At 38.8% G+C, this 27,069-nt stretch overlaps 1 protein-coding gene across 1 annotated transcript in view; it reads right to left on the bottom strand.

The window, feature by feature from the left end:
* The window catches only part of KCNQ3 (potassium voltage-gated channel subfamily Q member 3), a 210,114-nt gene continuing 183,045 nt past the window's right edge, over positions 1 to 27,069 (bottom strand). Inside the window, exons 6-15 of the mRNA XM_072851158.1 lie at positions 26,130 to 26,240; positions 24,799 to 24,894; positions 23,343 to 23,437; positions 21,603 to 21,629; positions 10,131 to 10,318; positions 8,925 to 9,027; positions 6,279 to 6,410; positions 3,568 to 3,666; positions 1,706 to 1,790; positions 1 to 738 (exon numbers count right to left, since the gene is read on the bottom strand). Coding sequence (XP_072707259.1) covers positions 1 to 738; positions 1,706 to 1,790; positions 3,568 to 3,666; positions 6,279 to 6,410; positions 8,925 to 9,027; positions 10,131 to 10,318; positions 21,603 to 21,629; positions 23,343 to 23,437; positions 24,799 to 24,894; positions 26,130 to 26,240 — 1,674 coding nt within the window. The remainder of the gene's footprint in view (positions 739 to 1,705; positions 1,791 to 3,567; positions 3,667 to 6,278; positions 6,411 to 8,924; positions 9,028 to 10,130; positions 10,319 to 21,602; positions 21,630 to 23,342; positions 23,438 to 24,798; positions 24,895 to 26,129; positions 26,241 to 27,069) is intronic.

Genomic DNA, 27,069 nt, shown 5'->3' with positions numbered 1-27,069 from the left:
TTAAACTGGCTTATTTGAAGGGGTCCATATTGAATCTGAAATCCCATCTCCTGTAGAAGACAAAGGCATGGAGCCACTTGGTGTAAAAGGGTCGGTGTCTGTGTCCGTTTCCCCCTCTGCTAGGTAGCGTTTCTCTCTCATCCACGCCGATCCCCCATTGGGGCCAAACGGGAAGTCATCTCTGTCTTGGGAGATACTGAAGCCACTTGGGGAGCGCTCAAGTTCCTCATGGTTGACAGAGAGAAGGGACAATGGAGTATCACTGTCTCTTGTTAAGCTCCTTCTCTGCCTTGGAGACACCTTATCTGAGTAAGGGCTTTGTAGGTCTCCTTGAGAGTGGTAGCTAACCTGGGAGTCCATTAATGCAAATATAGGCAAAACTGTTGGCCTTTCTGCATATGAAGTTGAGGAAGGTGTGGCTTGCAGTTTGCCAGAGTTTTGCCCACCTATTGATAAAGGTTGTGAATGAGTCATATGACCATGTGCTGAGAAACCATAAGGACTGACTTTGTTGACTGGAACCTGCTGGAAGTTGTAAGGAGTTTCATGAGCACACTGCTCAGTGTATTTATATATTATTGTTTTTAATTCAGAATATTTGTTTTCTTCTCTCTTCTCCTTTGCAGGAGAAGCAGTTTCTTTCAATGGACTTATCTCAGCGACTTGTATTTGCAGCTGTTCCATATGATGCATATGCATATCAACAAGAAAATCCAGTTTCTTCCCCATGTCATTAACCTGAAAAACACCAATGTTATGATATTGTCTCAAGTCAGTTGTTCAATGAAAGAGTCAATGCTCCCATAGGTGCACTACCCCCAGCAATGGTGTGCTGCCATCTTTATTGGTCATGAAGGTAATTATAGGATAATCATGACTTTCCCTTGGAAACTGGACTGCAGTGGATGCCATCTTATCCTCTAACTGCCTCAGATTAAGAAGACCCATCCGTATGAACTGTGCCAAAAAAAATCTTAGCTTTGCTGGATATTTGGCAGTCCAGCATCCAACAACAGTCTACAATGTTATGATCAAAGTCTTGATACCATACGATAAATAGCTATTATGAAAATATAACAGATGGAATTACCTTTGCACACAGACCTATTCTCTAACCCTTAATAGTCCCACAACATCAGGGTTAAATATCAGGACTACTTTCCTTTCTCTTTTGATAGTACTTTGTCCCTGAACATTTACATTCCATTAAAGGATTTGATGTGAATCAATGCCACTTGCCTCCATCTTACTTAGTTATGTATTCAAAAATGAGAGTGTCTTGACTTGCTAAGCAATAGGTTAGGATGCACAAAGAGGGCCCAAAAATACCTGTGGAGGCTATCCCTTTGAGTGCTAGACCCTGCAAAAGAAGGTGGTGCTCACAGCAAAACAGCAGACATGATGAGTATGGAGTTTAAGGGAATGAAAAAGTCCCATCTAAACATCATGGTTAGGGTCTTGCTGCCATATATAATGATATTCATTCAACAGTTTTCAAAATGCACACTTCCCAGTTAATTAAATTCTTTCATGAAAAATTAACAACATAGTTTTGTGATCATTAGTACAAGATCTGTGTGATCCGTCTTGATCATCAACAGTACAAATCTGCCTGGGTCAGCCAAAGATTCATACAGAATTTATGTCAGCCTTATAATTTCTGTACAAGCGCCTCAGCCTCCACCATTGTAATGAAATTACGTACCTGTCGTTCAACTTTAACAAATTTGCCCATCATACTTTGGTCTTCAGTATCTGCTGTAGATGCTTTGGCTACATATGGATCATTTCTACAAAGAATTAATAATTATTAGTGTTCAATTTTTCTTTGCATTACAGTAAGTAATTTATATCAGAAAACAGAATTACCATCTTGGTGGTATAGTCATATAGCACCTTGGAGCTCCATTTAAGAAAAGATTGAATTTAGTTATTTATCATACAAACAGGAGCAAAAGTCTATTCTATGTGATTCCAATGCATTTCTCAAAATATATTCCTCATTTTTAATTTAAAATTATTTTTGTTCAAAATTAAGATTAAGAAAAAACAAAAGCAAACAAAAAGTTCAAAATGAAAGTGAAATTAATCTCAGACTTGGTGGAATAATTTCAGGTTTGTGAAGGATGTTGAGATAGTCTAGATAGTGGGTCTACAGATGGTCATGTGTTTTTAAATCTAATTCTTTATAAATAGTGTCTTTGAAGACTGAATCTGAGTTTCCAGGCTGAGTGGTTTTTTTTTCTCAATTTCATTTAACCAAATAGCAAGTGGCAGAGACTGGAAATGCTGAAAAGAGACAGTCTGGCCTGGAGATTTAAAGTGGATTCCAGAATAAATTTTTTTCTATATAATTTCCTACTGCCCATCCATCAGATGGACTAACTTCAGGAGGTAAGAAGATGATCTCTGCTTAACTAAAGAACTTTGATTTATAACTTCACGGGATCTAGGATGGTAATTGTCAAGCTAAATCTTTGTCAAAAGATTTCCAAACCAACTTCAAAGGAATCTATGTCTTTCCATAACCTATGTCAAAGTCTAGAAAAACAATTTCTAAGCACTTGTTCTTTAACATGACTTAGAACAAATACACCCTAAAACTTTTGTTTTAACAGGTCCAGTTCTCTTTCTGACAAAATTCAAAATATAGCTGTGAATATATCTTACTAAAGCAGAAACTATAACTAAAACATGTCAGATTTTGCACATTGGGTTACTGATGATATGAGCTCATTCAAATTTTGCAATCTGCTTTGTTTCCCAAATGATCATTGCCTCTTCCATATATGTAGGTCTCTGTCTTCACATTTACATGTTTTTAGATTTTTCACTGGGTGGGATAAACCAGATAGAGCCAAGTTAATTTATTTTCTGTAAGATTACTTTTGTTCTGAGCAACCATAACAGCTTTGGGGACAGATTGTCAATGGTCTTGTGTGGTTCTTCATGGATATTTATTGACAGATTGATAGTTGTAAATAACAGAAGAAATGTCATTTATTATTGAATTCTTGCTAGCAGGAATGCAGCAATACAATAACATGCTGTAATTTTCACACCCAGAAACCTGGTATTGCAATTTATTTTCAGTAATTCTCACCAATCATTGATTTAAAAGCAACATCATTAAAACTCTGTGCTTGCTATTTGGTGGGGGCTATAATGAAACTTTTTTCACTTCAGGAAGATAACTGGTTTACCTTCAAACTATAGGTGATTTTTATTGAGTTTTTAAGTGGTTTTAGAGGTTGAATGTTAGAAATTCAGCACATCAGTAATCAAATGTACACATTTCATATCAAATTATATTTCCAAACCGTGGAGAAGCTGAGCTAGGCAATTAAGAAGCCATTAAGTTTAGATTTCCATCATACATTGTTCTTAGGGAAGCTAGTGTCTTTCTGGCTCAACATTTACACATATGTATCTTGTAGCAACATATCCTCTCAGTATCATTACTCTAACAGTGTACTGGCTGGATGAATTAAGGGCATGCTTATTGGTATGAATGAACTTTTTATTTCTGTTTTGGTCCGTGCAAAATACTAGGCATAAAAAATTCACCTGGGAGACTGTTGTGAAGGGTAAGAAAAAGCTCCTCCCTTTTGGGATTTCTTATGCTTGGGAGTAGATGGAGGTCCAGGTGTAAAAATCATATCTACTCTGAAAAAAAGAAAAGTGCAACTGCATAAGTCCATCTCTAAATGCTAACACATAATAGAAAGTGCTATGCATCTCTGCAGCAAACAGTAGCGAAGATTCAAAAAGGAATCACGTTTTGATTTGGTAATATATTGAGGGTCATGACATGTTTGTTCTGTTTTGGGTCCACAATCAATACATTGAATTGTAATTACCTGGTAGTTTCATGGTAATTAAGTAATTATGTAGCTCACTGTTTCCAAACTTTGCCATTTGAAACACATGACTTCATTTCCTTCAAAGGAACTAAATAGTGTGATTGTCAAAAAACCTCCAGTAACAGTGCTCCTAAAAATATCAGGAGAGACCCATCAGGTTTTGTGCTGGATAGTGAAAATCAGAATTTGGCAAAAGATGGCAATTCCTGCTACTCTTAACAAAACAATAACTTCCTAGCAGTTATTGTGCCTAATTATCAGTAATTTTTTTTGTCTTTACTAATTATTCATTTGATTTGGAAAATATAACTACAAATGAAATTTCACACGGAATCGTACTTGACTTTTTATTTGGAATAAAACCAGAAAGATTGTCTGGGAGCTCCTGCATATTTAATTACACACTTTTACTATATCAATATATTCTTTCATTTGGCATATCCAACTGCTCAGGTGTAAGCAAGCCTCTGTTCATTCAGCCCACACACCAAACTGACCAGATATCAGCACCAGTCCACAGAGCAGTTATCTGTATTATCAGACAATCCACGCAGGTACATTGCATGGCTTCATGGTGCCCCATGGAGTTTTGAAAATGGAACTTAAAAAAGCTCAAGGCAAATCTCACAAAGCTAGCTAGATATTTGCTAGGCACCCAAGCATTGCTGGGCCATCAGTCAATGTCTCATCAAACTCCTATGGCATCTCGCTATTCATAGACACAATGAGTAGTACTCACCTCCCTGGTTTTGTCCGATTGCAATCAGTGGAGATCTAGTCAACACAGCAAAGAAAATTTGGGGGAGAGTAAGGGAGATTCAACAGATCAAATAAAGGCATCTGGTTTAAGCAGGGATTAATTGTGCCATAAAGGCCATTAATTATGTTGACTAGCTCTCTGTTAACTATAAGAGGAATCTCACATGGCTTGCCAGGATTATGCTTCTTCTTCAAAGACCTCTAAAAAGGTCTTCCTTGCATACATGCAAAATGGCTGTTGAAATTTTGTGGTTCTTCCACTACTGGAACTACTACTACTAGAAGTGAAGAACTACTTCTTCACACTGGGGTATGGCATTGCTGAGCTGAACGTCGCAGAGCTGAGGTTGTGCTGTGCTTCTCACCCTGACTCACCTCCATAACCACTGCATGAGATGGGCCTTATCATGTCAGGCACCTTTACTGCTGCTAGGACTCAAGCAAGTATCTGAGAGGTGCTCTGTTGTCCAAAATCACACAATACCTCACTGTGAGGTAAAGGAAGGATCTCCAGTATAAGGCGTGTAGACCCCACCATAGATAGGTGCAGATTTCTAACATCATGAGCCCTCCTCAACTTCCTGAGTTCAGAAAGACATAACTGCAGTGAAACCCAAGCTCATGTGATGCAGAGCTCATTTTATAGAGTAACAATGGTGTTTTGTGGTATATAATTAAAGAGAACAGCTTTTCTAGAGCAATAATAGTGAAGTAGGAACCAGACATGTTATATTCTTGAAAATGAGATAGCCCAGTACATGGAAAAGCACTCTGAAATAAGAAATTATGAAGTTCAACAGAAGGACCAGAGCAGCCTTACAAAGTCAAGGTAAGTCTAGATAAAGTCCAAATGTGCAGCAAGAGTTTCACTTGCTCAGCCCATTCTTCAGAGAAATCAAGGTTATGTCTAGGTGGCATTTTGCTATTCAGAGTGACTGGGGGGGCTCAGGGAACATGGACAGTGCTGTGCTGAGACTGAACTAATACACCTACACGCATATACACACACGTGCACCCAAACCCAGACAAGCTTACTAGCTCAAGTTCTGACCTGCGCCCATGGTTCAGGATGCAAGCAGCACAAATTTGTGTAGACATGCCTCAAAAGCACATCAGGATGAACCGCTTCCTTGAGGAAACAACTGTAGGAGCAGATTGCACCTGAACAGTCACAAAGGCCTGAAATTCCAATTTTTTTCATATATGTCAATTTACACCTGAGTGAAGGGGATGTAGAACCTTCTGTGCTGATGTATTTTTGCACTTGTATGAGATGTTTCACCAGACACAGGTCAGCAGAGAATCCAGCCCAAAGAAAAGGTCATGTAGAGCAACTATTGCTTTTATTTATCATCTGTAAAAAGGGGAGAAGGGAAGAAACTTGACCCTAATCAAATAAGGCAATGGGCAAGAAAATTCACAGGATTTTTTACTCCTATTTCCTTGTTCTAAGTATGAGCTAGTGGTCTCTGCTGCTGCAGTTACCCCTGCTAGCTGCTCACTTGCCGTTATTCTTTGGGGAAAAGGCTTTCTTATTGCCCAGCTACGCTATGCAAAGACGTAGCTTCTGGGTGGCCTTGTAGGCAAATAGGCCAACTATGCTTTTATTTTGCCAGCACAGCTGTACATTTTCCCCCTTTACCAGAGGATTCTTACCTTGCCTGAAGATATTTTATTCTGGAAAGCATATCGAGATGCCCTGCTGAGTATTGCTCTATCACATCCTTTACATCATAAGGCCTCAAAGTCTCCTTGAATTTTTTTTTATAGAGACGAAACTGTAGTATTCTGCATAATAAACAGAAAAATCACTAACTTCTTATATAAATGCCATAATGATAATTTGCAGTTTTATTGAATAATTGATAAATACTCTGGATGTTTGGAAATTGAGCATGTTATTTCAAAACAAGGCAATAAAGCATAAGCAGAGAATCTCTAATATCATACCACATTTGTAAATATATAATAGTTGGCTTTTCATAATTAATAGGCTAAAACAAATTATACACATTAAATGTCTTTTTCAGCACTATCATCATAACTAGAAATGGTTCAAAGCTACAAGATCATATGTGGAGTTTGATTTTGAACAACATAACTCACAGGAGATTTTCAAGCTGTGAAGCTGAAGCTGCTTTTTTTATGCTTCAGCCTATTATAAAGTTAATTTATTGTACCTATAATGCTGAATCATTTTCAGCTTAGTTTTCATTTTGCATCTGGGAAAGTTTCAGATAGGAAATGTTAATTAGATAGAAATGTGGAAGTTAAGAAGTTAGCAGCAGTTCAAGTTGTGGAGAAAGAAAAATTGTTACAACTGCCTGAAGTGTCCTTGAAAAAAACAGCAGTATAACATTATTGTTGTTGTAATAATAATAATAATAAATAATAATAAATAATAATAATTATTAATAATAAAATTGCTGTTATTATTACTATTATTATAAAATGTCCTAGTAATTAATAACAGAATTCTTATAATGACTAGTGCTGGCTAGAGTACCTGAAAACTATTTGGCATTCTTTTTTTCATTCTTTTCTGTTTATACATTAGTTTATATTGTTATATCTTGGTAGATTAAACAAATAGACAAGAAACATACGTAAAGAATGAAAAGCATTTTATTTCTTTAATCTGTCTTAGCCTTGGGATCCAAGGGTTTGGTTTCTCAGTAGAGTGTCCGTTTTCTTATTGGTCTGAACTGGGGAGTTGCTGTCGTCTGTTAAGATTCTAACCTGGTTTTTATTCAAGGTGGGTGTGGTTTTTTAACCTTTTTAAAAGCTGTATAAACTTTCATTTAGCAAAGATAATTCTATTATGACTTTTTAAGGGTGGTTGACTCTTCAACTGTTGCTTATAAATCTTTCAATATTTCAAAATTATACCTATGCCCATTATAACTGAACTATATATGATAACAGCAAAACTATACTTAAAAAAAAAAAAAAAAAAAATAGGAATCAATAGGAAATTAGTAATTTCAATTTAAAATCTCCTTGATCATGACCCTGAAAACCCATTAAGGGTTTTGTCTGAAAGAATTACTTCCCACTAACATTCAGGGTCTGGGTAAACTATACAAGAAAAAAAAAAACAAAAACCAAAACCAACAAGCTGGCTCATGACAGTTTAAAGGGAAATTGCATGAATCAATTAGATTTGCACAGGATGTGGGAAAGGAAGTTTTGCAAAAGTAATAATAGCATGTTTCATGGAGGTGGGGCTGGAAAACAGGACAGATGTATAGTCTGTGTTTGAAAGCAAACAGGTATCAGGGAAAGAAAGGGAAAACTGTGGAGGAAGTAGGGATGAAGAAAACTCCAGCGGGAGGGAAGCAGTCATGGGTCACATGAGCAAAGCCTGTGGGGCATGGCTTTCAGTAGGCTTGAGAAAATTTGGAATTTTTAATGACTGGTTCTCCTGCACCCAATTGGAAAACAACTAGGAGAATGTATATTATAGTTATATACATATAAGTATATAGTTATATACTTATAAACATCTTCCTTGAAGCTTTTCTAAGAAGATAATTTTGGGGCACTCCAGACTTGCAGTAGTTCACCTGAAAGGTAGTAACTCCCTAGCCCAAAACTTAACAACTTCTGGAATAAAAAGCAATTGCAATGAAAGCAGAGTATTTTCCTATGGGGGTATTTTTCAAGGGAAGAGAGTAAAAAATACTGAGTGGAGGAGTAACGAGCATCAGTGAATGAATTCTACGTGCTTGCTGTGCCAAACACATTATCAAGCCTTACTAGGAGTTTTCTAACCCTAGGGAATATCTCTTGTGATACGAAAATAGAGGTGACACATGTCACAAGCTGAAGACTGCTGAAATGGAGACCTCAGCATCTATTAAAATATGACAGCTGAAAAGTATATTGCACACTCATCAACTGTGAATAAAAGAGAGCTGAGTCAGCTCAGAGTTTATTGTTAAGCTAAAATTCCAGTTTTACATAAATACTACAGTCACTAAATTGAGCAAGATACTATGTTTATTGCATGTTTTAATGAGGAACTGAATACAATATTATTTTATAATAAATATATTTATGGAGTACCTTGCAAAAATGGCATGGTCAATGTTACTGAAAAACATTTTCCTTTCTGCACATTTTCGGAGAGGACTTTAAATAGGGTCTGTCTTGTGCTTTTCAATATATCTAGAATTATCTAATCTACTGCATTTTTAAAAAGTAATAACAGCAACAATGAATCAACATGTAGCAACATGGTAATGCGATTTCCTGAAGTATAAGCATTCAAAGTCAAAGCAAAGCATCAGAGACATTTACCTGACAGCTCGGATGGCTGTCTTGAATGTGGGGATCATATCTTCCATAAGGAAGTCGCTACTGTCGCCTCTCTCTTCTGCCATGGGTTCCCCTGTTCCCGCATCTGCAAAGCAGGTCAAAAAAAAGCTGTGTGAACACCTGACCACACAATATTTAGAGGGAGGTCTGGCTGACTAAAGCATCACATAAAGTGTAATTTAGTAAAGGAACATCTCTTGCAGGTTCCTCTTTCTCTGGTCAGCTCTTGAAAGGGATTTGATAATTCTGCTGGGACAGCTGTAAGACATTATTTGAGGGATCTCCTCTCAGATTCCAGCATTTCTGAAACATTGGGAACTCTTCTTCCTTTCCAATAGATTTAGAAGTTCCCACTTTTAGGAGCTTTTACAATGAAAAATCTTTGCCAAAATTATTTTATGTAAGGCTAAAACAGGTGTAGAAGCTACAGGCAAAGTTGTCCTCCCATTTGCACTGCTTGGAGCTCATGTACCTTCATGGAAGAGAATAATCAAGTTCCTGGTGTGGACACCCAGACTACATCCATGGTAGTATGCCAGAATGCACTGATGCCAGCTGGCACAATAAAGGAGAAACTGTTATTTGAGACTATTTAGACACTATAGGCAAGAAGAGGAAAATGTGTACTCAGGGAAGCTGAGAGGAAAAATGCCCTATGATGTTGCATGGATGCCCAATAGAAATCTGCTGAGGGACAGCAGTTGTAGGGAGAGTGGGAGGGAAGCAACAGTTGACTCTCTAAAACAAGGTTTTAAGAGATTGCAGTGAGGAGGTATTTGAGATGCCTGGACCCAGGCTAGTGCAGGCCTGGATACAGTCTGGGAGGGAGCTACCTTAGCATAGCATCCCTGCTGATAAACCAAGCCATGACGGCATGTGCTTTTTTTGGGATATAGATTCACTGCCCAGTGTGCTTTCTTTTTCCAGGGCAAATAGATTGATTCCACCACTGGCTTTAACCCCTACCAATTGCTGTTTTTATGGAGGGCCTTTATCTTATCTCAAGCACTGTGTTGCCTGGACTCCAGCATTCATTTCCTGGAAGCTTCCCCAAATGTGCCATGTAAAATCAGGGACCGGCCATGCTTGGCCCAGAAAGTCACAAACCTTCAACAGAAGATGCAGAGTAACAAAGTACAATGGGGAAAACGGGGGATGGATAGAAAGAAATCAACACAGATGGGCTACCTTCTGAGCTTTGCCAAAAAGCGTACGCTTTCATTCGGAATGCAGTGCGAAAACGCTCCTTATTATTCAAGACAACATTCTTAGGCTCTTTTGAAGGACTTTCTTCAATGGCATCTACATTCAGAGGGGTAAATAGCTTTCCTTTAGTATTGGTACCACGAACCCGATCCAAGAGACCCAGCTTTTGGCTACAAAATAAGCAAAAGTAATCATTTTCCTCCTTTGTACACTTTTAACTTGTTTTCATGATGCTTTAAGTATATAATGGGCTAAATAAATGTTTTGTACACAAGGACACTGCTGGGGCTACCATAATACATCAATGTCTTTGTAAGCAACAGCGAAGCTCCACAGATAATTAACTGCTTTTTATGAGCATTTTTTAAATCAATGTTGAAAATGTTACCAGAGGGTCTTGCTATCCTCTCTATGTAATGTATCAGAGTGCTTCAGCTCCAGTAGCATGTCTGAAGCATTAGATTTATTATTAAGAAGAGAAACACCACTACTTAGGCAGTTATATTGTCGAATGATAAGGATGCTTGGCCTTTCCTGTTCAGTGCTTTCTTTAACTACTGGGTCTGTGGCAGGCTGTTAAATGAATAACTCGCGTGCATAGCCAGAACTAAAAGAAAGTCAGATGTGCTGTGAACCAAATGAATTATCAGTAAAACACTGGAAAGGCATTGCCAAGCAATTACTAGCTACATGGTAGGGCAGGATACCCAGTTCTCTCTACCATTCACTTTCAGTCATCTCTAACTATACTAGAAATTGAGATGACCTATATGAATTGTAGTAAAGTGTCATACTTTGTTCCTCTGATGATTCCTTGCACTGTCCTCTTATAGATCTACTGATCAAAGACATTTTTCCTTTAGTGACAACATAAAGCTAGAATTGCATCTACTTGCCATTTTACTAGCATCAGTAACTCTTCTGACAGCCTGATGACTGTAACGGCCTTAAAGGCAATTACTAATACCACTGAAAAGAACAATACAAAAGGAATTTGCTAGTGAGAGTATCAGCTTAAATATGCTCTGAACACTTCATAGGTGAAAGATGGTATAATTATTTGATTTGCTTGTTCACTTTGCTGCATAAATATTTGCTAATTGCACATTTGTTAAAAAAATGTGGGGCTAAGTCATGGGAAGAAAGCCTGCCTTTTAACCCATTCCTGGATGTTGCCATGTGGGACAGCTCTGGGGAGAGGTGAATTGTGCATGCATGGTCAAGAGACACGTAGGTGCAGGAGAGAAGGGCAGGCAGGTTGAATGGGGGGAGAGAAGAAGCCATTGCAGCTATCAGCTTTCTGAGAGCCACAGATAGGAGCAGAGCTGAAGGACGAACAGCAGTGGTGGCCAGAAGAAAGAGATTTTATAGGTATGCAGGGAGGTATCTGCAGTATGCGCAGCTGAAGCCACTAAACTTGCTGGTAGAAGAGGCAAGCGTGGGGAGGGTCCACCATGCAAGGACATAGTGGACAAAGATGGAAACTTGTGTGTAGACCTTGCAAGTGAAGGGTCTCCCTCACAGAATTACTTATTCTCTATTTAAGGAGTTATCTTGGTCAGATGGATTATTTTTGTGTTCTAGCATCTCTGGTGTCATTGATGTACCTCTTTGAAGAAGGATCTATTTCTATCTCAGAGCTCTGTCTGTGGCAGTATCCCTCCACATTGGAAGTTCTTAGGACATTCCTCTTAAAATGATAAAGGCAAGATGGATTTAAAGACACATATGATGACTTTGCAGCTTTCATAAGAGTGCTAACTGTAGTAGGAATACTGCAGTTTACAGCATACAAAATTCCTACATGATGTGAGCATTGAACATCACAGCTGTTGCAGGTTTTTGTGTTGTTTGTTTTTTTTTTTTAATATGAATTACTGGGGCCCTCATCTCTACTATCTGTTTCCGATTAATATATCTTTGACCCAGAAGGTAATGAAATATGGGCTTCCCTGCCACAAAAGATGGAAGCACTAAACCTTTGTGTAAGATGTTTTTTCAAGCCTTCTGAATTTTCTTGTTGACAACATGACAATACTTGTGAATGCAATTTCTGAAGCCTAGTAAATTCAGATACTTGCTCTGTCATTGCATGTATGAAGTGCATATGTGTGTGCAAGTATGGAAGTGGTAACTAAGAGGGACGTGTGTGAGTATGGAGACACACAGCTAGTCGTGCTATATTAGCATTGCCAGGACTGAAGTCAATGATGTGAGAAGATAAAAGCATGGATTTGAATGAAGAATTGGAATAGTCCAAGTGAATGGTATTAATATTACCCAGACTTTGCCCTAATGTAATTTCCTGTGGAATTCATGGCATGGGGAAAGACAAACAAAGCGCAGACAAATGTACAGAGCAAAAATCAGGGATTACTTCCTCCTTTGTAGAAAAACATGAGATGTTACTTGTTGACATCTGTGGCAAATTAGTCATCACAGAATGTGTAGGGCAGTCTCATGTTCGGTCTTAAGCACTTGTTTAAAAAGTGGTTTCCATAGTGCCTGCTTTTGGGTTAGAATCTTGATCCAATTGATCCACCAAGGTGCTCTAAAGGTTAAACTGATGGTGAGTCCCTCAGGGTCCCAACAAGTGGTTTGTGTGCTACTAAGGTAGGGAGAATCCTGTGATCTCTTTTCTGCATCACTATCACTTCTCTGTTCTTTCAGAGGCCATGGTTGAGAGCAGTAGTGCTTTACAAGACAGATGTCTTAACTCCATGGCATTTCTGTTCATTTGGATTCTTCAAGCACTCAGCTACCATATATAGGAAAAATATATACAGAAGAAGACGACAGCTAATGAGCAAGTTTTGAAAGCACATGAAAAATAAAGGTGAGTAAGTAAAAGTCAACTGAATGAGTTGTGTTTTTGGGGGGGTACAGCAGGGAAAAAGAAATTCTCATGTCTCAATAGTTATAAAACCAAAGTTTGAAGGAGGAATTAATTTCAAGAAGGATGGTTGAGAAGAGTCTGGAATTGTGGCACATCACTGAAAAAGATTTTAATGCAAAGAAATGCACCAAAAATCTAGCCGAGTGATAACAGTGAATCAGCAAGGCAATATAAACTGATAGGCATGAAGATGCTACAGGGAGTGAGCTTGTGAGGTCTTCAATGTGAAGAAAAACAGACAGAGCAATTAAGCATGCTTGGCATCGTGGTGATCTTTGTAGACTGAAGGAGACTGTGAAATAAGCTACAAGAAGGAAGAAACTGAAGCAGTTTTAGGATGAGTAGATCTATTCAGTGATAATAAAATGAAGACATTTTTCCCTAGGTCTGAAAAAATTGTATGCACAACAGGCTTGTTGTGGAGATCAGCTTTTCCTGGTGAGATTAACAGGTCACCAATGATAGATGAATCTCAAATGAAAGGGGACACTATAGTTCACGTATTCTTCAGGATTTCAAGATTGATCATCTTGGTTCAAGACCTTCCAGGATGAGAAGGAAGCTCCTACAAGGATGAAAACTAGCAGTGAAACTCAGATGATTTCAGATGATGAGGTGATTTCCTTAAAGGCAAGAAGTAGTCACATACTACACATTGGTTTTGACCAATGTATTAAATATCACAAGATTTGGTTTAGTAACACTACAGAGAAGTTCTCAATAGAAGAATATGTTTAAGGCAGAGAAACTGAAAGATGAAGTAGAAAAATAGGTGAGACAGAGGATTCCTATTGTTTATAAATAGCAGTTTAATACTATATTAGAAGAATAGAGTTGTCATTACATATGGCCTCTGACTCTCTCTCCAGAAACTTGCTTGGTCCTTCAAAATACATATCCAGCTCTCTCAAAGTTTGTCCCTTAAAATGCCTGTAATAACTGCCTTCCTTACCAAAAGACAAGGAGGCATAAAGTGCATTGCAAGGAACTATAGGGATCAGACCAGCAGGAAAAGGGTCAGTGAATGATGGAAAGTATCCAAAACATTAATCTTGTGGATTTTTTTTTCATATAGGACAGAAATATAGGCAATATCTGCAGAAATCTCTGCCATGGAGCTATACAAGAATAGGAGTGATCAAGATTTGATATCCTCCTCATAGATCAAAACAGCTCAAAATATTCCTCTGCATTCAGCACAAAAGGCTACTTATTTGCAGTGATGTTTTCCACTGCACATGTAGGCACACTCATTTGTGGGTTGGTGTTTTTTTTTTTTTTGTGGGGTGGGGGTTTAAGGTAGATAATATAAACCAAAAGCATTCCCAAATTCTCTTTCTAGGGAGTTTCTCAACTTTCCCCATTGATAAGTGTCAGTTTAGGAACAAACAGTTGTCCCAAGACTGTTGCTCGAGCATCTTAGGTTCAGGAGCTAGAACTCATCTGATCTGTCTTAAGCTGTTTAAAAAGTTAAATGTCCTGTCTAAGATTAACCTTGAGACCCCTTTCTATAATCAGTGGGAAGTTAGCAACCTACAGAGTGCAGTTTATCTCCGTTTCACTTTGGGATAACTTTACAGGTGGGGGAACTTGTCTCTTGTTATTGACTACAGAAAGATCTAGATGAGAAATCATTTAAAAAGCAGGTCTCTAGTCTAAGCTAAAGTTACCTAAGCTGAAGCCTTCCTCATTAATTGAATCATGATGATTAACCCTTAAAGTAACATTCAGATTCATAACAGTATGTTTATGCAATAAATATAGACAATTGTGTTCATATCCAGGCAGCCAGAGCAGTAGAATCATCAGAAAATAATTCATCAGCTTCACATGAAAAAATACAACAGTATGTTGTATACAAAAAAAACCAAAACAAAACCCAAGCTTCTTTCCAGATAATGACTAGCTGTCATCAGAGAAAAAATGGACTTTATTCTCATTTCCAAGGGATGAAATCTGGGTCTGCTGGGGTTTTTGTTTTCATTGTGCTTTTTAAAAAGACTTAGGAAACATTTGTTCTCATCACACAATCTCCTTCATTAAAACAGCATGCGCATGGCTCAGTCTCAGAGTATGAAGCATGCGCAGATCACATCATCCTTCATGAGAGTGGCTAGGACAGTGGTTCCCACCCACAGGTTCATGTACTGCTGCTTGTCTTTCAGACTCCTCCTACTGACATTAGCTACTCTTCCTCCCCTTGGGACAGTGGTCCCACTTCATTTGGCTTCCTTACATTCAATAAAATGTGATTCCTGACTTCCAACACAATTCCAGAAACGGTGGATTCAAATGCATCCAAAACATGCTGATAAAAGTGCAGAGTAGTTTCTCTGACTAGCTTGCATATGTTGCCATTGCTTGTCTTGCATGCTATTGCATCCTCTCCCTTGTGGTGGAATAAAAATTTTCCCAAAATCTTTGTCTTTGAAGTGGAGTCCCAGCATAGGAACTCAATTCTGTGGTAGATACAGACCACCATAAAAGGAGGAAGGCAGAAGCAGTGCAGACAGTTTAGCCTGAAAGCTTCCTAGCTAAAGAACAATTCAGCTCTCAGATTCTTGCTCCCCAAGAGCAGTGGGAATTATTTTGGAACATCTGAGAGATGAATTTGGTGGCTGGATATACAAGAGATGGCTAGCTTCTGCAGCAGATGTTTTACTCTTGCTCAGAATAAAGAGTGGGAACCACTGAACTAGAAATACTTTTCCAGAAACAGTCATGCAAGGAAATAATGCAGTTACATCCCGTCATGCAAGCCAGATACTCTCCTCTCTGTGCTTTGCCTAGTATTGGAGTTTCATAAACAGATGGTACGTGTATGAGAAGAAAAATAATGAATTAATGCTAACAGTGAATCAAACACAGCCCTCTTCCATGCATTTACCACTTTCACCTAACAAGGAGTAATAATAATCAGGAAACGTTTCCATATTTTTGCAGTTTAGCTAATCATTAGATTTAGTTGGTCTCAAGAAACTGGAAGAAAAAGGGAGTCATGTTTACTCCAATGTTTTACTACGTTATCAGCTGTACTTATATGGGTGAACTTAGCTTTGGGAAATCAAACATTCTGAATGAGATTTCCAGAAGTATTCTCTTTTGAACTATTCCCAGTAGAAACTAGCACAAAACTAATGTTATGAGGACAGCCATGAATCCTGCACTGAATAAATTTAGCTGATCTCAGAGAGTTCATGTGTTTTCTTAATATAAAACAAAGAGCATTCTGCACTGCTGAGGTACTTCTGAATTTTGGCCAATCAGCTTTCCCTTTTAAGGAAATCAAGTAACATTCTTTTCTTTAGAGAGAAACTCACAAAAATGTTCAATCTCAAAATAATTGACTGTAACTTCTTGACAACTAATGTCTTACTTTAAAAAGCCACTTTGCACCCTGAATCTTGAGGTCTAAATTTGCAAGTTTCTGATGTCTGAAGAGGAAACACACTCTTTTAGCCAACCAATTTCCACACTCTTTGGTAGTGTATGTCCTCATTGGTATTTAACTGGAGGCATGACTCTAAAGCCAAACTCACCTACCATCCAGATTATTTGCCCAGAAACATGAACAGAGGTCCTAACTTGGGCTCAACTTTGATGCCCTTCAGAAAGAGAAAGAGCCCTTATGCACACTAACAGCCTTTGCTCAGCCCCTCTTCTCATCCACACTTTCTAAAGTGATTGGAAATAGGTAAAAATAAGCAACGCCATGCAAATCCATGGGGAGAATAATACAAGTTCAATTCTTCGTGAAAACAGGATAGATATTTTTCACCAACAGATGCAGCCAGCAACGTAGGTAGAAACCATACAGATGTTGACCCACTCTTTACTTTGCAGTTAACACATCTCCATGTATCAACCATTAGAAAGCAAACCAAACTGCAAAATCAATGTCTTTTGACTATTTTGCCTGGGCCAATCATTCAATGAAAATATGGAGTGCTTCACTAGCAGCTCTCCAAAAGTTGAAGAGCTTAGACTAGGAAAGCTGAGTTGTGTGTTGATAGTTTCATGTTTGTGGAATGAAGTGGGAATGAGAACAATGAGTTAAAGTTGAACGATAGCAAGATGTTTGTCTGGGATAGAAGAAAATGCTTGACAATTTAGTAAAAATATTAGTATTTCTGATGATGTGTCTTTCAGATTCCTGAAATGCTACAAATTATTTTTATGTTTCTTTGCAGGAAGATAAAGTTCTTGCCCCACATCTTAGGTCACAGTTCAGCAAGGTATTTAAGCATGTCACTAACTTTATTCAGATGATCAAAAGCATCCACTTGTTTTCCATTTGCTGAACCAGAACCTGCAAATACACATGCAGAGATGTTGTTCCACTGAACTCAAATGCAAAGTGACTTGCATGAATTTGTGTTGGCAAGGTTGGGACTGCATATAGAACAGTATTTAGCTCTTACAGTATAATTTTCTTACAGTACATGTCTAAATTATTTGCAGAGTAGGTTAGTATCATTCCCATTCTGTGAAAACAGAGAAAAGCACTTGTTTCTAAGCAGATCATTGGAAGAGCCAGGATTAGATCCCATGTTTTCTGAACAGCAGAACAATGAACTATCTGCAAGGTCATGCAACTTTTTTTTATGCTTAAATAACTTTTCAGTCTTATCTCCCCTTAATTTTATGGTGGTTAGATGAACTACTGTAGTAAAAACAGAAAGTGCAGGCAGAGAATGGCATGCAAGAAATATGAAAAGAGTAAGGCTCAATTGTTACTTGAATGTATATACCTAAGTTTTCTTGTGAGGCTTGATCCAAAGAATGACTCCCTACTAAACATGACATTACTGTAAAGTGAAGAAAAGTTATTAAGATGAGACGTTAATGATTACCCATGAAAAGCTCTGTGAAAAAGAATGGGAACAGCCTTTCATTTGTAGTTAATGTAGTGTGCAGATCAGAGTGGCTTTTTCCCCCTTCCTGTTTTGGGCAGATGCATTAAGAAGAAATGCTGACAGTGAAATTTTCCACCTTGCAAAGTATGATTTTATTTTCATTATGCTGTTACTACTGGCAATATAAAAATGCACCACATTATATGCATTCTTTCATACTCACATAATAGGAAAGACTAGTACTGATTCTGCAACTTAAAAAATCAAACCAACTTTCCAAAGGCAGAGACATATTATTTATCATGTAGAGGTAACGAAACAGGGATAAATTACTTTTCTGCCATCGCATAATAATAGATCTAGGAATAAACATGCTCTCCTGACATCTAGTTCTAGTTGTACAATGCTCATTAGGAGCGAGACCCTAGAAGAAAGTTCAAAATCCTTCACTAAGGTGCCTGTACATACAAGTGATTCAAAATTCTTACACTAGTCAAAATCAGTGGAACAGCTGCTAAAAACAGCGCTGAAAAATCAGGCCCAAAATTCATTCCTCAAACATAGACATAAAAAGTTGGTTGAAAATAAACAATATGTCCATCAAGCAAAGGTCCATCCTAAAGGCTGGGAAATGTAGCTCAAGCTCCCAAACATTTGCTGAATGATTTGCTGCACTCCAGCAGAAATGAGAATTAATATATCTTTCTCATAAATCTTCCTTCTTGGGAGCTAAACAGATGAAAAGTCTTTGCAGTTCATGCAGAAGAGCAATTGCTATCTGAGATTTCATGTGCTGGTACTTTAAGGCATTGATTAAGGAAGAAAGCTAGTGGCATCTCTGGTATAAAGTCAGTAAACTCCCTACCAGTGAGCAATGAATAGCACAGCCCCAGTTTCTCCTGGTTTGAGGGACTACATGGGGCATGTAGGGAAAATACTATTCTTAACAGAGCAGCATCATATGTACCACTTCCCTTCATTGCTTACAGGACCCAGCCTACTATCTAGCTCAAGGGTAGTCCAATGTGCTCTTCATCATATCTCACATCTTCACAGTTTTAAAGGGAGCTTCAATAAAGCCTTGGGCTGCTGCCAAACTTTAATCAGCTTTCTACGATCACAAGTCTTTCCCTGCAGCCTTGCCTTGGGATCCAGCTTCTGAAACGGACTCTTCCATTCTGTCGTCTTCCCTGTGTTTTTCCCAAATGGTCTAAGAACAAGGAGCTGCATCTAACTGTGACTTTGTCATGATGCCAGCTCCCGCGTCCAAGGAGAGATTCTAGAAGGATCTGTCACAGAGTTTGACTCTACTACTGTGGAGTTCCTAAAGAGCTTTCGCACCACAGAATAGAAACCCTGCCACTTAAAGCACCACCCATCCTCACATTTTCACACAGCCAGGCCTCATTTTTAGTTTATTAACTAGTTAAATTTTCTGACTCTTCTGAGAAAGCTTTGGACCAATTCTTCTCTTTCCTTTATCAACCACTGTTCAGACAGTGCAGTTTATTACTACAGCTTTCCCATTAAGTACTTGGCTGATGCAAGAACCTGGAGACTGAGTACACTTACGGGCTGTTCTCTCCACTAGGACTGCATTCCCTTATTGCTCATTTATTTCAATACAGCCTTAAATGCAAACTGCAGTGGAGTACAAGTAATACCTTCTATACTAAATCACTGTAGGAGGAAGAGGAATGTTTTGTTTTATTATCTGGTCTGTAAATAAGAGTTTTATGAGAGATGGGAGGTGGGAGTGTCAAAACAACCAGATTTTATGGCTCAGTCCCATGTATACTGAAGTCAGTAGGTGCTCCCACAAGTACCATAATTTTTCTGTTTACCTGGAGGGTTGCCAATCCCTCTTATTGAATGCTTATTTCCATAAACACATGCCTGCTAACAGGAAGGCTCCAATGCAGGTTTGCTGATGATTTTGCTGAAGGTTATTACACATGTAATAACATAAAAGCAAGATATATCCAGCTAGAATGAGGGGCCTTGGGATTACAGGTGTAAAGATTTTGAGCTGTGAGTCATACTTTTCAGTTTTTAATCCAGTGCTTCAACATAAAATGACTTCTTCTACTGGCCTGAAAGATACAGTAACTCAGAAGTTACTCCACAAACTGTTCTGTCACTGCAGGTGCAGGAGCTTCTCTAGAGGGGCTGTGACCGACAGCAAACTGTAGCAATCATTCACTTTCCTAATTTTAATCTGCTGATGCATCTGAGTGAGAACATGTTTTGGCACAAGGTATGGAGTTATATCCTCAAAAGGATTTCATCTCCTAAGCTCTCTCCTACATATTAAAGGCCAAAATTCAGCTGCTGCCAACCCTGGAGATGGCTAAAATCTCCAGACATCTACATTAACGCAAATGAGCTTGCTCATGACTGCTTAGCCTGGGCAGTGCCGTGGATGTATAGTACTTAAGGTTCATGAGGGTTCACAAACTAGGTAACTCCCATCCAGGCAGTCTTTAAAGAGGAGCATGTCAGCTCATGATGATGGTGGCAGGAAGGGGAAGTCATCTTTTCCCAATAATTCAGCACTACAGCACTTGCCTGTATTGTAAAAAAGCTTTCAATAGGTTTTTCTTTTTTGTTAAAGGAGGTTTGAACCCCCAAAGTTCATAGGAGAACAGCAAGTGTGAATCTGTTTTTTTCAGCTTCCTTTATTGAAGCTGTCATGTGTTGCATGAAATGTTTAAAAAACAAAAAGAAAAAGATAACTTTTCATCGGGCTAGGGACTGGAACCCAGGCCTGACCTCTGACAAACAGTTTTCAAATTTTGCTACAATTCTTGCTCTTCTTCTCTAAGTTGTAAGTGGGGATGCAAATGGAAACAGCTTCAGCATGAGTCTGTGGAACTATTTATCCTTTAATTGCTATTGACTTTCATTGTGGGTGATCCATTGATAGCAATTTAGTATCAAGTATTTCACGTTTTCGACCTAGGAGGTTGAATTATTTTATGCGCTTTTGAATCTGCAGCATAGCTGGAGGGGATTATAGATATATCATTTCCATTTGAGACCTTGCAGGACTGCTCTGTTGTAGTCTTCAGTGACTGATCAGTATTAGGATCAATGATTTCTTCATTCTTTTTGCTTGTAAATTCCCCAAAGTGACTGGGAGCTTTCCCATCTGTTTCAGCAGGGGTGGGACCAAGGCCTCAAACTTAATGTAGCTTTTTTAGTACAGCCAGAGAGATGGACTATCCTGCTGATCCATCTTAGCCATCCATCTTACTATTTATCATCAAGAAATCTTTGCACATGGTGAATCAACACAGACTTGATCCCTTACACCACAACATTGCTCTTTGCAGGACTGTTGAGCAATAACATGAAGCAGAACATTAAATTCACCCCAGAACAACCTGAATGCTAAACCCTGTCTCTATGGCATGGATCGGGAGAAATCTACTAGACCATGATTAATCATAACAAACAATAAAGCTGTTTACACACAATCAGCAAGCAACACTGCATTTGTACGATTAGCATTTTAGCTGTGTTGTTAAATTGGGAAAAAAGCAAGCAATTAGGAAATGGATTGGTTAATCATTTTTAATGACTACCTGTGATGTTAGTAGCATGTTTTGGTTAACAGCTCATGAATCCACAAAGAACAATTTAACCTGCATCCTCCAATAACTGTATTAAAACAAGGTTATAATAATGGCAGCTACATACCTGGCAGTACCATCCAATTGCTCTTTCCTTTTATAGAAGAGAGGAAGCATTACAAGAAAGCAAGGAGAGAAGAATTACATAATAAATTCAGCAGAGTTTTTTAAACAGAAATTTCTCATCTATTGTTAATGGTTTATATCTCTTTTGTTCTGTGACCATAACTGACAGCAGAATAAAAGCTACATTTTCAACTAGTCATAAAGCAAATAAAGTGATATAGGTTCCTGAAACCAATCTGTGCTGCTTAGACTGGCAATCTAGTCTTTGGTGAGAAGTGTACTCCCTTGCCCTTTCTCCCAGGACCTTATTTGCAAAACACCTATTAAATTTCAGGTCACATTTGAATCACAGAAGAACCTACATATAATGAACAAGCTTGAAGTCACGGTAATGAGTCTAGACTCCAGGCAAGCCTGAGAATTATTCTCTGAACAAAACCTGAGGTCAAGAAACCCTCTAGAAATGATTCTATAATGGATAATGTGGGAATAGATAGAGAGTGAGAAGGGATAAAGAAAAGGAAAGAAAAATACTGAGCCTTAATTAAACACTTGTTGTGTTTTTTCTTAGAGATTTCCTTTTTGACCTAAGTGAAATCAATCCTGAAGAAATATACTGTGAATAAAACAACTAAAGAGTTAATAATTGTAATTTGCCCTTTGTGAAGGCAGGAGCCTGAAATGTTTCTTCAAGTCAGTTTTGAGCAACAATTGGAACTGCAGTATTAGCACAGTGAGGACAACTTACATCTGGAGACCTCTGTTTGATCTGAGCAATAGTTTAAGGGCACTTTTTGTCAGAATGAGGTACAACAGCAAGTCCAGAATGAAAGTTTAAAGCATAAACTTGGATAAGTAATGCCCATTATTAGCAGCTGATAGTCTATAGCTAAGTCTTGGCTTTCATAGGGCCAACATTTTAAAATGTTAAGAACTCAACGTGAGGAAGGTGCCTGTTTGACAGGCAAGAAAAGTAAGGATCAGACAGACTCATATCCATAAACATATGAGTGTCCATTAAGTCTGAATGTCTTTACGTATTGAATGCTTTCCACTGAACTCAGAAGTGGTGATTAAAATAAAACCATGACCGCAACTCCCCAAAAAAGTTTCCTTGTGAACCTTCCGTTAATAGTTTCAGTGGGAGACAGTTTTAAACATGCTTTGGCTGTCCTCCACTGAATTAACCCCTTGAGCAATTGGTATTGCCAAAAGATAAACATTTAACAAGCATTAATTATGTTTACATGCCATGGCCACCTCTGTGAACAACACAATTCTCAGGCTGGTTGAAATAAAGAGGGAAAAGTAAGAATTTTCAGCAGAGCCCATATCTTAAAATACACAACTGCATCATAGAGGGTGTGAGAAGCACAGGCACCTCTGAAATCCAGGCCTAAAACTTCATCAGAATCAAAATTATGGAGGGAGAAATTGAGATTTCCAGGGCAATAAACTCCAGAGTCTTACAAAGGGAAGCTGACAGTGAGGCAGCCTTTTCCTTTGTTTAATGCCAACATGAGAGCCACTAATGGAGTTATCCATGTGCCCCTAATATATCCCACCAGGGGAAGGGAGAAGAAACGGATCTAGAAGCCAAAAATTACGTTTTTCAGCCTCAGACAGGAAGTTAAATGGCAACTCTCTGTTACCTACAAAAGCCTCATTGATATATATAAAGTCTGTGTTTCCTGTCCTGACTTATACTTCACAGAAAATGATGATGGAGAGGTGAACTTACCTGAAAAATGGAAACGATACAATTGATTCATAAAACCTCCAGGTAGCAACTAGATCAATCCTGTTGGGGTTAGTAGCATAGTATCTCCAAGCAGCCTGAATTACAAGGGGGAGGCAATAATTAGTGTTAGGTAAAGCTATTCCCCAGGCTGACAGCAGCCAGATTGCTTCAAAGAACATAATAATGCATGAGTGACTATCTGGAAATTAATTACTAATCAGCCATACCAAATGAGTGTCGCTATATGCAAAATTATTGACACTGGATTATGATCTGGGAGGGCTGTTAAAGGAGACAGGACATTAGAGAGAACCACCAACATCAATAAGACATTACATTTGACTAAACTGGTTTTATTCTCTTGTCTAAAAGAGCTTCAAACACTGCTGGATTTGTCCAATATTTCTGGAAGTGCTTAAGCTAGTTTACTATCTAATGTACCAGCAGAGGAAATTCTGCTGAGCAATTTTGTATTTCAGCATTTAGCTCCAATCAAAATTCTCTAAGCACATACCTAAAAAATACTGTAGCTAAATTAGCTACCTGCTAAGTGGAGATGCTTTAATTTAAAAGCATCTCCTGCCTGCAGCCCCTTCTGTTTGCTAAGGAGTGTTTTTAATGAGAACATCATAATATGCCACTCAGATTGTTTCTCCTTCCTGAGGACTGGTTTGATCCTGAGCACCAATGCTTCCATCTGATATCACAGAAATTTTCTCTGTGCTTCTGTGGAAATGCTGACATTTACTTCACTGCCATCAGGGTGTGCTCCACACCTACTAAGAGTAACGCCTGTCAAATTTGTCAGTCCCCAGACTAGTAATTTTAAGTTTAATTTTCTGATTTCATAACAAAGGCCATAACTGAAGTCCAAGTGAGCTAAGGAGTCTCTTCCTATTGAATCCTCTGATCATCCAGTGACATAACAGGAGATCCAGGGTGAGTTTCAGTTTTTACAAACCACACATACTATTTACGTCATTTGCCTTGATTGAAATGCCTGACTTGATTGTCACTGTCTATTGTGTAACTTCTGTTGCTGTTTTCACATCAATAACAACATAACTTTGTTTGCACATAGAAGCACTCTCTCAAGGGAACTGACAAAACCTGGATTTTGGAAAGAATACATTTTCGACAGCTTGTTTTCTGTGATTTTGTGGCACTGATGCAGAAGTTGGTTGGTTTCCAGAAGCTAGCAGATGAGACCCTTTCTTCTAAAGACACTGTTCTTCTGAAAGATATTCTGGGAATTGAAAGATTCCTCAAAAACTGCAGGGACCACTGGATTATCTAGCTCAATGTGAAAAAACTGACTCCTTTACAAATACAGCTTCTCACCTCCTGCAATGGGAAATGAGAATCTGGGCAGGGGGGAAGAGATGACCCTTGTTAACATCATGTAGCAGTCTTCATACACAATACTTTTTCAAGGAGGAGATAAGTGGCTGCAAACCTGAATGAGTTCAGCAGCTGGCTTTCTTCTTTTCTCAAAATGTTTTTGACGATGTTGCTCCTGGACCTTCAGTGCCAGCCCTGAGCCCAAAATGCCCTGAAAGCATAGAGTAATGCAAGATTTTAGACATTTCTTACTCCGAAAAAATGGACTAATAATGAGAGGAGACAGGTCTCTAGGCGGAGATGGATATGGCTACATGGGACCTTTATGCAGTACAGCATGCCTTTCCCACTGCTCTGCTCATGAGACACGAGTTTGTCATGATCCTCTGAAGGGCGACAAGCCACACCAAATCATTTTAAGGTCCTCAACAGGCTTCTTGAATGTCTACTGCCTTTCCAAGCTGGAGGTGTCCAGGTGGTATATTACTTTCTACTCAGGGTAGAGTGAAACTGTGCTTGTGTGATAAAAGAGCTATGCTAACTATACTCTGGATTTGGGTATGTGGGACTTCCCATCCTCCATGAAATTCTTTCCAAATCTCAATCTAAGGGAAAAATATCCTAAAATCTTGACCTGGGATGGTTTCTGTTGCTATTCGGTCCATCTAACCCAGATCTTGTCTCATTCTTACCTGAGGACTTTGCAGACAAGGCAAAAATTTGCCTATGTAACACAAGAGAACAAATATACTTTGAAAAGCAATTAGAGATCATTTCTTAAGCAGCCAGAATAGGATTCACCTGGCTAGATGAAAAATACCTGTACTGTCACCTGCTATGTAAATTCCCTTTAATCTTAGTGGATAGAAACAACACTTCCGTGGTGGTGTCAGAGATCTGCTCTAGGAAGGAAGGGAAACAGGTGAGATGAAATGCTCTGCAGAGCTGCACTGGTTATAAAGGATGACCACTGGTCTGAGATGATCACTCACATGTAACTCTCCAGCGTGCAAATGCTTAGAGACGGATAAGATGGGCCCAACCCTAATTATTAAAACAATGGCCAGTGTACCCTTTAAAAATACATCTTGGGTGGCTACGTCAATACCAGTAAACTGACCCAGGCCAGGGTACAGGCTCGTGAACTGCTCTGTGATTTCCCAGACCGTTCACTTGCTGGATTAATTTTGTTCTGTGCCAATGAACATTGCCTCAGAAAATGCCCACACATGGTTCGAGGAGTATTGGGGTGACATATTATTCCTGGTAAGCTCTATGCAGAGTTGGGAAGAAAGGAGTTTGATTTACTAATATAGACCAGCTCAAGTGTCTAAATCACTTCTTAAAAAGGGATTTTGATTCCACTGGCAGTTTTGATCACTTTACCTTCTCTTTGCAAGTGCACAGCAATGGCTGTGCCTAACAGAGGAGGGGGAAGGTACTTACTGCAGGAAGAGCAAAGAAAGACACTCCAATGAGAGAGAACGTAGCTGCAATCAGCCGTCCCTCCCATGTTTTGGGAGTCTTGTCGCCATACCCAATCGTAGCGAGAGTGATCTGTGGGCAGAATGACCAGGACTTCCCATAAGAAAAACAAAGCCAACATCTCTGCTTTAAATGTCACCATGAAACCTGCATAACTCGTGTAGCTCTATGGGTGTTCATGCACAGCTTCTTAAAATAGGATCTTGACAAGGGGCCAACCAATTTTTTTTAATGGCATCATAGTCTAGAGGCATTGCACCAGGGAGAATGGATTTAGGCTTAAAGCAGCTGCCTCTGTAGGATGCATTTGCTGAAAGGGAACTCCATGTGACATTGCACGCAGAGTGAGTCTCCTGCCCACCGTCAGTGAACAGTTGGAATGGGACTTGCCAGTTTACAGCTTGCAGAGTTTTAACAAACAATCAGGGCTACCTCTCTCTGAAGTCTCAGTCTCTGTAAAACAAAGATGACTTTGTGAAAACTTACTCCCTTCTTGCACAATTGCTAATTTCCAGCTGTGTACCTTTTCTCACCTGTGAGACTCTACCTAATGTCCTGGATATGTAAGGATATGAAAATATCCAGGTGTTCTATGCAACACTTGGGACCTTTTGATTAATAATGGTGGGGAGAGATCTTGCCATTTATGAGTGAACTGCAGTAAATAAAAAAATATGCTGCTGAATTTTAGTCACAGCATGATATAGACTCCCCTAACTATTGGTAGCAAAGCAACATGAATTCTGTCTACCAGGTGGCAGGAATATTTTGTGATCAAATGAGCAGTGGAGCAAACCAATAATCCTCTCTTCATCAGAAGAGACAACAACAAATGTATCAAAGGTCCCTCTTGCTCAGTATCCTACTACCAATAGCATTCCCTGAGTGATTCTTGGGGAAT

Source organism: Ciconia boyciana, chromosome 2, assembly GCF_034638445.1.
Source record: "Ciconia boyciana chromosome 2, ASM3463844v1, whole genome shotgun sequence".
Taxonomy (NCBI): domain Eukaryota; kingdom Metazoa; phylum Chordata; class Aves; order Ciconiiformes; family Ciconiidae; genus Ciconia; species Ciconia boyciana.
This window is presented reverse-complemented; position numbering and strand designations above follow the sequence as displayed.